Raw genomic sequence first — 13,472 nt, forward strand, 5'->3', positions numbered from 1 at the left:
TCTGGGCAAAGCCAGTAGGCCTACAATGCTGGCATATACCTTGTTACAATAGCCTATGTACCGTAATAATCATAATGAAATGGCCTTGGAAGTGCCATAAGTGTAAGCCAACATAATTCATTATTTTATATGAACCTGTTTAACTGCATTTATGGCTTGATCATAGTCCAGACTCATTATAGTTGCAAACATAGCACCAGTATCCCAAAGTATTAAGCAAAAACAAACAGAAAACAGCATAGGCATTAATCAAAAAGATTCCAAAAGTATTTCGGTGACAACCTGGTTGATTAACAATATTGGGTTGCTAACAGTTTTTTTTATATGAATAAATGTGGGACACAAAAGGCAGTGTAGAACAGCATTTGTCAAAATGCATTGCTCCAATAACTTTCAAAGATTGTTCTTCAGTTTGCCCCCGAAATAAATGTATTTTCCTATGAACGAAGTCACACAAAAATGTCTGTATTTTCACACAACTTAAGCCTCACGAAAACGCACAATCTGCTAAAATACTTTTTGTACATATTTGCATGAATATAGTGTGAGATTTTGTTGGTATTGAACATAGGCTCTTCATCTAGGTTTGTACCTGTAGATGTTCCATCGCCAAGAAGAAAAACTATGCACAATACAGTAACTGAGTACATTGAGACACGAAGTGGTTTGTGATGAGATTATGCGGCTCAGTTGGTAGAGCATGGTGCTTGCAATGTTACAGTTGTGGGTTCAATTCCCACCAGGGACCAGTAATGAAAATTGTATGCACTCACTACTGTAAGTAGCCCTGGATAAGAGTGTATGCTAAAATGGAATAGGAATGAATAGACCATGTCAGTTTTTACATAGAAATAAGTTGCATTTGCAAAGTATTTCAAAAAACTAGAAAACATATCAAGAAAGTATTTTTATATTCCACAAGTATTATCAGATAACTATTTTGTACACAATTATCAGACTCAAGTTGCTGGTAAACACTCAGATGTTTAGTTTACATTTTCTTTCATAAAAGTAGTGCACTGGGCCTTTACTAATTCTGTATTAGCGGACCGATATAGATGCCTTCAGCTCTGGCAATTTTTCTTTTCTGCCTCTTTTCTACAAGTCATGGTTGTGAATACTTATGTAAATTAGATTTCTGTATTTCATTTTCAATAAATGTGCAAAAAAATATTTGTAATGATGGTGTACTGTGTGTAGATGGGTGAGAAAAATATATGTTTAATCCATTTTGAATCCAGGCTGTAACACAACTAAATGTGGAATAAGTCTGGGGGTATGAGTACTTTCTGAAGGCACTGTATGTCTAATCAAAGATGAATTTCAACATAATTCCAACCACCCAAAACAATGTATATTGAATATACGATGAAAAAGATTAACATTTCTATGTAGAATTTAACCCAGTTTAAAGTAGACATAGTTCTGATGATAATGTTGGAATTAGATTGACATAAATTTAACAACCTGTTAGTCAGGTTATGTATTTAAGTTTGTTTTAATCTAATTTCAATGTTTACAACGCTGGTTTGAAATTTGATAAACAGTGCTGGTTGATGACTTTGAAAAAAAAAAATCCTACGCATTTTCTACGTTGATTCAACAGCACAACGTGTTGACAAATTACTTTGAAACAACGTTGATTCAACCATTTTGCGCCCATTGGGATGTCTCTATTCTCAGCACTTATTATGACCAATTTTCTATTCAGACACTTTGTGGATACGGGCCCAGGTTTTTTTTAGTGGTTGGAGTCTTAGAATGACTCCAAGATCAAAGTTTGTCATGTGGTCTAATTTAATGTTGACATGAGTCCACATACCAGACCATCTGAAAGACAATAAATAAGACTGTGCCTATCTTTTCTATTCATACGGGATGCTGAAAGCACCTCCATGGTTTCAATCCCCACTAATGATCCCAGGCCTGACACACTCCCATTGGGCTGGTGGGCTCCTCAACATGAATCCCCTTTTTGTTCATCACATAGCCAATCCCCATTCCTCCACTCGCCCCAGTCCCCCTGCCCTCAACATGGACCGTGTTGCTTCCCACCTTAGAATTCTTCTTCAACTCCAGCTCAAGGAGCACAGAGTCTGCCACATTACCATCGGTGTATACTTTGTTTCTTGCCCCAAACAAGAGAGGATTGGGGTTGCTTGTGGGATCCCTCAGTCCGCCTCCATCCAATCCACCATTACCCCCACCTCTTGCTCTACCTTCCCTAGTTCCCCTTCCCGTTACCTCATCCCTATTCCCTGTGGGGCAGCAAGAGTTGGTCTGGCAGACAGCCTGGAAGCCCCTCTTGAAGTTCTCATTGAAGTATCCGTAGATGATGGGGTTGACAGAGGAGTTGGAAAAGGCTAGCCAGTGGGCGAAGGGAAAGATGTATCCAGTGAGGAGCTCCAGCTGTTCCTCTCCCAGCCCGCCATAGTCCGTCAGCAGCATCAGAGTCCACAGCGGCAGCCAGGACAACATGAACAGCAGGGCCACCACGATCAGCATCTTGATCACCTTGATCTTCTTCTGGGAGATCTGTGGCCTTCCCCCCTCGTGCCTGGCTGGGGGGGGAGGAGGTGCTGCATCCTGAGGTTCTCTGCTTGACACCACAGAGGTGTAGAGCTTCACCCCGATGCGCCCGTACATGACGATGATGAGAGACAGGGGCACCAAGTAGATGTGGGCGAACAGAACCGTGGTGTATACCTTCCTCATCTTCGGGTCAGCAAAGTTCTCATAGCATGAGTACAGGGGGTAGGTCATGTTGTAGTTCTGGCTGTAAACCATGTAGTGATCAGCCACCTCCTCCACGGTCAGGGCAGCTGCTGAGGGACACATGATTACCACAGCCAGAACCCAGATCATCGCTATGGTCGCCTTGGCAACTAGGAGGGTGAGTTTGGGCTGAAAAGGGTACACAATGCAGCGGAACCTGTGGAGAGTGGAAATGGAGAGAGGAAAAGGAAGAATGCTTGCTGTTTTTTTGTGCCAAGGCACTATACAAATGTGGTCAAATATATTGGGCACCCAATGTTCTGTTTTTTACTTTCAAAACTGGTTAAATGGCTATTTCTACACTGTAGGGCACCCTCAATCACAGGTGAGAAATTACACAGTAAACAAGAATCATTGCCTCCAACCAAATTCCCTCCCCGGCCTCACTGTAGAGCTACATCATACCAACCTGTCCACTGCGATGGCCACCAGGGTGAAGACTGAGGCAGCCACAGACATCCCCTGCACCAGACCACTCAGTTTACACACAGTGTTGGTAAACGGCCAGCCTGTTGACAAAATCCATGACAATTACCAACAACTACAAAGAGACAGCAGCCATATAGTTCAATTTACTTGGTAAAATAAGGACAAATGAAAATATATAGACTTTCCCAGCTGCAATTTCCTAGGCCTTGTACACAGTTGTCATATGCACTAACAAGTTGATGGCACAATATTTACATTTACACAGACACAATCACTCAACCTACAGATGGAGATAAACACTGGTTAAACATCTATTCTGTTTGTTTTGAAGGACTTGATGAATAAGGCATAAGATGGTAATGAAAACCAATTCGATTGTGTCTGTAGAATGGGGAATCATAAGTATAATTTGCTATTTGGCTGTAATTTGCTATCATGAAATTATATAACTATAGATGAGCCATTCTCTATATGTATAACAGTTATACAACTAGTCTATAAATTAGCAATTTACATTCCCCCATTTTCCATCAGTAGAAAGTGCATAATGACAGTCTGAAATGAACATGATGAAATATGCATTAAATAAAACTCAAAACAGTGTCTAAGATTTCTAAATTATGTTTGAACAAAGCTCTTCATCACACCAAGCTCAGCAGGGTATTGGCACAATTTATATCCTGTTGCCTAGAGAAATTGCAGAAAATGTATATTAACAAGAAGCAATGATTTTCTGTTCATTAGATTGCTTTCTACAAAACACTTTAGTTCAATAGTAATTTAATTTCCTCAAATGAATGGGCATGCAAAAGGTTAACATTATGAATAATGAGGACAAGAGGATATGTACAAGAGGATATGTACAACCATTCTTATAGGGATGGTTTCTCAACAGAGAATGTAGAGAATCAGGATCTGATCTTTGTCCACGAGGTGCTACTCTTACCCATCATTAATGTGAATTAAATCTCATTATGACTCTACATTGTCTCAAAGGAAAAAGAGGATTTGGTGCTCAAACAACTGCAGTAGTGGTACTACTCTGTCTGATGAAGGTTGTTGACCGTAATGTCATGCTAGGTTTCTAACTTTGGATACATTTTTCATATATTTTTACAGGGGTGCAACTTTCACTGGGGACGGGGGTCATGCAAAGCTTCTGGAAGGCTGGCTGGATCAGCACGCAAGAGTTGAGCATAGTTCAGTGTGTGTGTGTGGACCTCTTTCACCGAGTTGTAAACGCAAGTAGAGCAGAAACTGGCTACTCTTTAGTTGACTGATATAGCTGGCCAGGTAACTGCTGTTTAACTTTACAGAAAAAAACTAAACTAGTTTTTATTCGCAGTTCTGAGCTAGTATTGTAACTGACATGTAACGTTAGCTAATGTTTCATCCCCTCTCGACTGAGGTGAATGAATTAGCTACGCTAGCTAGCAGTTACCACAGCCAGGTCAGCTCTAGCCTCTAGCTATCTGTGAGATAGCGATATAAGGTGGCTATTATTACTACTATCTAACAGCAGTTGTTTGTATGGAAATGTTTTGTAGCCTTTGTTTTGTCCCATTTCAACAGAAGTAAATTCACTTGGCTAGCTTTTGCCAGTTGATGTACCATTAGAGAGAGAGAGCTTGCCAAAAGTTGGCTAACTTTAGCTATTATTTTTGCCTCAATCACACTAGACCTGAATCAAATGATGAAACCATCAGCCAAACAATTGAAGATTGATATTCAGAAGTTTTTTTCAGTGCAATGTGAGCTTTTATTAGTCTGTACGTCGATGTAACATTATTGATCTGTCAGTTTCCCTAGCTAATTCCCTACTTTTCACACTGAGACAGTAATAAACAGCACTAGCATTACAGGCATTACGGTCATGGTGCAAAGTAGAGGTCTGCACCGCATCCACAGCTTTTCATATCGCACTCCGCCCGCACCTGCTGGACTCCCTGGTCCCAAACCCAACTGCAGTCCCGCAATGTTATTTTAGGCGTATGTGACACAGCTCACTTGCCAGCCATGGTCCCAGCAATTTTGCGCCCTATAGGCAATATCAAATGCGCAAAAATAACTTTATAAATTGTTTAAATTAACAGAGATTCTCACATGGCCCTTATATTAGGCTACCTGTATTACTGGGCTATATCAGCCAATATGCTAGATGTAGTTTGAAGAGAGCAGAGTAGGAGAGACTTGCACTTTCTATTGAGCTATTTTTATAGCCTAGCTTTTAGGAGTTCAAAGATTTTCAGACTGAGAAATATGGTTGATCAATATTTAGGCATATTTCTAGGCAATGTAGTAAAGTATTTAGGAAGTAAATTTCCTTGGACAGGTAACTTCCCTGTGCTTCTACGCCCATGCATAGGCTATAGCCTACTCTATTTAATTGAGACCACACCCGCACCTGAACTCGCAGTTATGGCTACTGAACTTGAAGCAGCAAGAATGATGACAGCGACACTTGCTACGTTTTGCATAGGCCTATAGCCTGCCTTTTAGGAGGATGATTTGCAGGCAGAGGCATAAATGGGTAATCAATTCTTATTGAAAATGAAAAGGCGTAACACTCGCTCGCCATAGTAGCCTAACCTATGTGCGCAGTGATTTATCAAGACCAGTCCCCATGCTTGTCTCAGAGCAGCGCGAAACGGTGCTGAAATAGTGGACCACAGCGGGTAGGCTATTGCTTCATATCCTATTGCTTCTAACTTCAATATGCTTTTTAAATAGATAAGACCTACATCACTTTTAACAGCACATTACTCAACACTAGTGAGACTCTTGTCGCCTACAGTATATCAACAAAAAAAAAATTTCAATGACGTGACTTCACCAATAATTAGATTTAGAGGATTCTAAATTAATATATCTAAGGGGCATTTTTTGTTAGGGCAAATCTGATCTGTGATAATATCTCAGGCTACTGAAGTTGAAACAGCATATTCTGAGTGTGTGAATAATGCGAAAAATATGTGTTATTAATACAATAGGTAGGCTAACGCATACAACGCAGAAAGAGGACAGTTTCCAAATAATCTGTGGGACAAAAAAAAGTCATCCCAAAGTCGTCTGTGTATCCGCAATGATCTCTGTCGGGACCCTTGGCCTAACACCCGCAGGTACCACAGGCCTCCCGGGGGAATGCAGCCCTCTAGTGCACAATCAGTACTCAACACTGCTCACCATGTCTTAGCAGGATCAGATGGTGACAGGGGTTCCATCTTGAATTGATAGGTAGACCTAAAGTAGCTATAGGACAGCAGCTTAATCTTAAAGCTATAGTCTTGGTTCTGGGAATAATGGTCATTTCAATTATTGAACCATTATATTATCCAATAATATAATTAATGTAACAATGTACACCAAGGTAATTCTTTGACACGCCTCATTTTAGGAGGATCAGAGGGTGACAGGGCTCTCAGCAGGGTCAGGCAACCAGGGAAGACCAGTCTGTGACGGCGCTTAGGTGAATTTGTCCAGATACAACACTTTATTCTCTCTGTGCTATTTTAAGGCAGTCTGACAAACCTCCAAAGTTAATTTCCAAACTGTATCAAGGGATGATAGGCTTTCCCAATGAGACAAAACATGCAAAACAAAAATGTGAAGAAGACCTGGTAGAAGATATTGATGACGATGAATGGATAGAGATATGTTTGAATGCCCAGTCATGTTCATATAATCTCAGACATAAATTGCAGCAGTTTAAGATCATCCATAGAACATACTATATGCCAGTGAAACTGAATATCATGCACTCAGAAATGTTATTCCTCTGCTGGAGGTATAAAACACTGAAGGGGACATATTTGCATATGTTATGATCTTGTGAAGGCTGGCTGAATTCTGTATGTTCTTTTATCACAGCATGTCTACAGATTCTCCCTTCTTCCTGTTTTTGTTTGCTTGGAAATGCTGCTACTGGAGACTTATCTGAAGAAACTGTGTAACCAAGCATTTATAGCAGCTAAGACATGGATTGCCATTCATTGGAAGGTTGGTTATCCTCCCACAATGTCTAGTTATGTATCACTAGATTTGATTTATTACAAGATTAAAGGGTATACTGGGCAACTTTCATAAGGTCTGGATGCCTTATATGGAATACAGTATGACTAAAGGAGTCTGCATTGAAAACATGCCCACGTCAGGGGAGATACCCATTTAGTCAATCCCTAGCTGCTGGGCTGCTCAGTGGGATGTGAGTGACTGGGATGTGTTAAGTTGGGGCGCTACAGGGTGGTGAACCCCTATGGAAAGGACAGGGCGACCCAGCTATATTGTGTGCAAGTAAAAAGAGCTCTACAGTACTATTAGGCCTATGAGATTAATTACATGGAGGATTTGCTGTTTCTGTCAGTTAATGTACAGTACCAGTCAAACATTTTGTTAAAAGACCGAGTCCATATTATGGCAAGGACAGCTCAAATAACCAAAGAGAAATGACAGGCTGATAACTCTAATGAACTTATCCTCTGCAGCAGAGGTCTTCCATTCCTGTGGTGGTCCTCATGAGAGCCAGTTTCATCATAGCGCTTGATAGTTTTTGCGACTGCACCTGAAGAAACTTTAAAAAGTCCTTGATTGACTGACCTTCATGTCTTAAAGTAATGGACTGTCATTTCTCTTTGCTTATTTGAGCTGTTCTTTTATAATATGGACTTGATCTTTTACCAAATAGGGATATCTTCTGTATACCACTCCTACCTTGTCACAACACAACTGATTGGCTCAAACGCATTATGAAGAAAAGAAATTCCACAAATTTACTTTTAACAAGGCACACCTGTTTATTGAAAAGCATTCCAGGTGACCATCTCATGAATCTGGTTGAGAGAATGCCAAGAGTGTGCAAAGCTGTCATCAAGGCAAAGGGTGGTTACTATGAAGAATCTCAAATATAAAATATATTTTGATTTGTTTAACACTTTGTTGGTTACTACACGATTCCATATGTGTTATTTCATACTTTTGATGTGTTCACTATTATTCTACAATGTAGAAAATAGTAAAAAAATTAAGAAAAACCCTGGAATGAGTAAGTGTGTGTTTTGACTTGTAATGTATGTCCACTGGCAGGGTTTGGCCTTTACATTGGGTCTTGGGGGTGACGAAAAGATAGTGGGGTGGACCAAGGTTAAAATGTTCAATGCTTATGGGCATACATGGGTCCCGCCAATATCCAAACCCAGTGATAAAATATTAATACTTATGTAAATTGAGTTCTGAAGTAGCCAAGTTTCCTATTTTTTTTGGTCCTGCTTTTGGAAGATAAGAAGAAAATGGCCAGTGGTAAGTGGTAAAAATACAAACTCATGAAAAGCATTCAGCAGGAAGGATCTCTGACAATATTTCTCACTCTGTTATGTCTCCTCTGATCATTTAATGTTGCCTGCAGCAACACTGTTTATATTCATTATAACAATGTTTCTGTTCTTTGTTTTTGATGAGTCATTCAGTAAATTCACAAATTACTAAAGACACGCTCCGGAACTTTGCTATTAAGTATTTTTTTTACCTCCCGCTGTGGTCTGGATGTGTCAATGTGTAGTTCATACATGCATAATCTATGAGCAGAATGTCTTACTTCAATTAGCAACAAAATCCCTAGTTAAAATCAACAATTGTTTGGGAAGCTGTGCTGCACCATTTTCCCCCACATTGGCCAGCCCCCTAACAATTTGAGTTCCAGCCAATAAGCTTCAGCCCCTGCCATTTGCATGATAGTTAGCAAGATGCACACACAGCAGAGCGAGACAGAGACAAATGACACGGTGCATTCAGAAAGTATTTAGACCCCTTCACTTTTTTCACATTTTGATACGTTACAGCCTTATTCTAAAATTGATTAAATTGTTCCCCCCCCCCACATCAATCTACACACAATACCCATAATGATAGAGCAAAAACAGGTTTTTAGAAATGTTTGCAAATGTATTACAAATTAAAAAAATTATATCACATTCACACAAGTATTCAGACACTTTACTCACTACCTTGTTGAAGCACCTTTGGCAGCAATTACAGCCTCGAGTCTTCTTGGGTATGACGCTACAAGCTTGGCACACCTGTATTTGGGGAGTTTCTCCCATTCTTCTCTGCAGATCCTCTCAAGCTGTGTCAGGTTGGATGGGGAGTGTTAATGCACAGCTATTTTCAGGTCTCTCCAGAGATGTTCGATCGGGTTCAAGTCCGGGTTCTGGCTGGGCCACTCAAGGACATTCAGAGTGTCACGTCCTGACCAGTAGAGGGTGTAGTTGGGTCAGGATGTGGCCGAAGGGAGTGTGTGTTTTATTGTTTCATTGATTTTGGCCGTGTGACTTCCAATCAGGCACAGCTGTAGAGGGTTGTGGTTGATTGGGAGTCACACATAAGTTGCCTACGTTTCCTTTGTGTTTCGTGGGTAATTGTTCTTGTCATTGTGGTTGCACCTGACAGGACTGTGTTGGCTGTCAGTTTTGTTGTTTTTGTGAATTGCATAGTGTTCGTTGAATTAAATATGACGAACCCTAACTCCGCCGCATTTTGGTCCACTTCTTCCTCAGACAGCCGTTACACAGAGACTTGTCCCGAAGCCACTCCTGCGTTGTCTTGGCTGTGTGCTTAGGGTCATTGTCCTGTTGGAAGGTAAACCTTTCTCCCAGTCTGTGGTCCTGAGCGCTCTGGAGCAGGTTTTCATCAAGGATCTCTCTGTACTTTGCTCTGTTCATCTTTCCCTCAATGCTGACTAGTCTCCCAGTCCCTGATGCTGAAAAACATCCCCACAGCATGATGCTGCCAACACCATGCTTCACTGTAGCGGCTTCCGCCTGGCCACTACGATAAAGGCCTGATTGGTGGAGTGCAGCAGGAATGGTTGTCCTTCTGGAAGGTTCTCCCATCTCCACAGAGGAACTCTGGAGCTATGTCAGAGTGACCATTGGGTTCTTGGTCACCTCTCTGACCAAGGTCCTTCTCCCCCGATTGCTCAGTTCGGCCGGGCATCCAGCTTTAGGAAGAGTCTTGGTGGTTCCAAACTTCTTCCATTTAAGAATGATGGAGGGCACTGTGTTCTTGGGGGATCTTCAATGCTGCAAACATTTTTGTTGCTCTTCCCCAGATCTGTGCCTCGACACTATCCTGTCTGGGAGCTCTATGGACAATTCTTTCGACCTCATGTCTTGGTTTTTGTTTTTACATGCACTGTCAACTGTTGGACTTTATATAGACAAGAGTGTGCCTTTCCAAATCATCTCTAATCAAATGAATTTACCACAGGTGAACTCCAATCAAGTTGAAGAAACATCTCAAGGATGATCAATGGAAACAGGATGCACCTGAGCTCAATTTCGAGTCTCATAGCAAAGGGTCTGAATACTTATGTAAGTAAGATATCTTTTTTTATTTTATACATTTGCAAAAATGTCTAAACCTGTTTTTGCTTTGCCATTATGGGGTATTTTGTGTAGATTGATGAGGAACATTTTGTTTTTAATCAATTTTAGAACAACACTAACGTAACAAAATGTGGAAAAAGTGAAGGGGTCTAAATATTTCCGGATGCACAGTATCTGTACATATGTGATGTAGTAGACCAGTTTTGGTTCGCCGGCTCAGACAAAGTTGCATTCGCCACCCCATACAGAGTTGCATTCACCAGGTCAGTTAAACCATTACCTACCTGTGATGAGGTTATCCACCAGCGTTGTGGGGATGCAGAAAATGCCCACCAACAGGTCGCTGACCGCCAGGTTGAGGATGAAAAGGTTGGTGACGGTTCTCATGCGGCGGTTCCCCAGCACGATCAGACACACCAGCACATTACCCACCATGCACAGCAGGAAGATGAACAGGTAGGCCAGGATGAAGCTAGCAGCCACAGGGAGGGAGTGCTGATAGTAAGGGAAATAGGTGATGTTGTTGGTGGTGGTGTAGTTGGTGTGGTTAGCAGCATCATAGTAGAGGTGGTGGCTGGAGGAGTTCATGGCTATCATGGTGCCTTTCAAGCCCTCCAGTTCAGTCAGACCCTTTTCTTCTTCGCTGCTCCACACCTCCATCACTCCTCTCTTTTTCAGGGTGGGGCACGCAGCCACTCACACACACCACTCTGCACCTTGGGACACAGACAAACAGAAGCAAATAATTTCCTTATGAAATTCTAGCAGATTCATTGTGTATCCATACAGAGTATCTCCAGACGTTCTAATTATTCAGTCATTTGAATTTTTCATAGCCTACTTAGTGGCCAATACACTTCATACTTGGTAGTGCACAAGTTTGGATATTGGGACAAAGACACTGTAATAGACATTCGATCTGACTTGAGGACATTGCTTTCAGAATAAATAACAAGGATCTCATACAGTGGGGGAAAAAAGTATTTGATCCCCTGCTGATTTTGTACGTTTGCCCACTGACAAAGAAAGGATCAGTCTATAATTTTAATAGTAGGTTTATTTTAACAGTGAGAGACAGAATAACAACATAAATATCCAGAAAAACGCATGTAAAAAATGTTATAAATTGATTTGCATTTTTCTGAGGGAAATAAGTATTTGACCCCCTCTCAATCAGAAAGATTTCTGGCTCCCAGGTGTCTTTTATACAGGTAACGAGCTGAGATTAGGAGCACACTCTTAAAGGGAGTGCTCCTAACCGCAGCTTGTTACCTGTAAAAAAGACACATGTCCACAGAAGCAATCAATCAATCAATCAGATTCCAAACTCTCCACCATGGCCAAGACCAAAGAGCTCTCCAAGGATGTCAGGGACAAGATCGTAAACCTACACAAGGCTGGAATGGGCTACAAGACCATCGCCAAGCAGCTTGGTGAGAAGGTGACAACATTTGGTGTGATTATTCGCAAATGGAAGAAACACAAAAGAACTGTCAATATCCCTCGGCCTGGGGTTCCATGCAAGATGTTACCTCGTGGAGTTGCAATGATCATGAGAATGGTGAGGAATCAGCCCTGAACTACACGGGAGGATCTTGTCAATGATCTCAAGGCAGCTGGGACCATAGTCACCAAGAAAACAATTGGTAACACACTACGCCATGAAGGACTGAAATCCTGCAGCACCCGCAAGGTCCCCCTGCTCAAGAATACATATACATGCACATCTGAAGTTTGCCAATGAACATCTGAATGACTCAGAGGACAACTGGTGAAAGTGTTGTGGTCAGATGAGACCAAAATGGAGCTCTTTGCCATCAACTCAACTTGCCGTGTTTGGAGGAGGAGGAATGCTGCCTATGACCCCAAGAACACCATCTCCACCGTCAAACATGGAGGTGGAAACATTATGCTTTGGGGGTGTTTTTCTGCTAAGGGGACAGGACAACTTCACCGCATCAAAGGGATGATTGACGGGGCCATGTTCCGTCAAATCTTGGGTGAGAACCTCCTTCCCTCAGCCAGGGCATTGAAAATGGGTCGTGGATGGGTATTCCAGCATGACAATGACCCAAAACACACAGCCAAGGCAACAAATGAGTGGCTCAAGAAGAAGCACATTAAGGTCCTGGAGTGGCCTAACCAGTCTCCAGACCTTAATCCCATAGAAAATCTGTGGAGGGAGCTGAAGGTTCGAGTTGCCAAACGTCAGTCTAGAAACCTTAATGACTTTGAGAAGATCTGCAAAGAGGAGTGGGACAAAATCCCTCCTGAGATGTGTGCAAACCTGGTGGCCAACTACAAGAAACGTCAAATCATTTTATAACATTTTTGACATGTGTTTTTCTGGATTTCTTTTGTTATTCTGTCTCTCACTGTTCAAATAAACCTACTATTAAAATTATAGACTGATCATTTCTTTGTAAGTGGGCAAACGTACAAAATCAGCAGGGGATCAAATACTTTTTTCCCCCACTGTATCATCAATTTGTCATTGTAGTAATGTACGCTTACCTCAGACACACTAAGATGAATCACAATGACATGAAGCACAATTCTTAGTAATAGATAAAGTTAACTCACAAGCAGCTCCCATTGATGAGAGCTAAAATTACATGCCAGTTAGCCCAGTCGTTGACCTCAAAAAATGTCCAGCAACGATCACCTCCTGAATCAAACACTAAATCAGGTTCTACACAGTTCTATATTTGAACCAGTTACTGTAATTCAATTATGTGCACATGATACCCAAATCATCGACAAACGTCTACTATATAAAAAAAAGCCATGCTAACCAATTGCTTATTCTGAGTTGAGTGGACTTTAAATGAACAAGAATTTGGGCCAATGTTTTAGTTTGTTCGATCAACAAACTGCTCGAAGTGAGCTGAA

General features: G+C 41.3%; 1 protein-coding gene across 1 annotated transcript; it reads right to left on the minus strand.

Annotated features, from left to right (window-relative positions):
• Positions 1 to 1,911: 1,911 nt before the first annotated feature.
• On the minus strand, positions 1,912 to 11,289 carry LOC106584930 (neuropeptide FF receptor 1). The gene is made up of 3 exons (XM_045706611.1): positions 10,865 to 11,289; positions 3,185 to 3,284; positions 1,912 to 2,932 (listed from the first exon to the last, which is right to left on the minus strand). The coding sequence occupies exons 1-3, from the start codon at positions 11,238 to 11,240 to the stop codon at positions 1,912 to 1,914; spliced, it is 1,497 nt and encodes a 498-aa protein (XP_045562567.1). The 5' UTR covers positions 11,241 to 11,289.
• Positions 11,290 to 13,472: the final 2,183 nt, after the last annotated feature.

Source organism: Salmo salar, chromosome ssa24, assembly GCF_905237065.1.
Source record: "Salmo salar chromosome ssa24, Ssal_v3.1, whole genome shotgun sequence".
In the NCBI taxonomy this organism is placed as follows: Eukaryota; Metazoa; Chordata; class Actinopteri; order Salmoniformes; family Salmonidae; genus Salmo; species Salmo salar.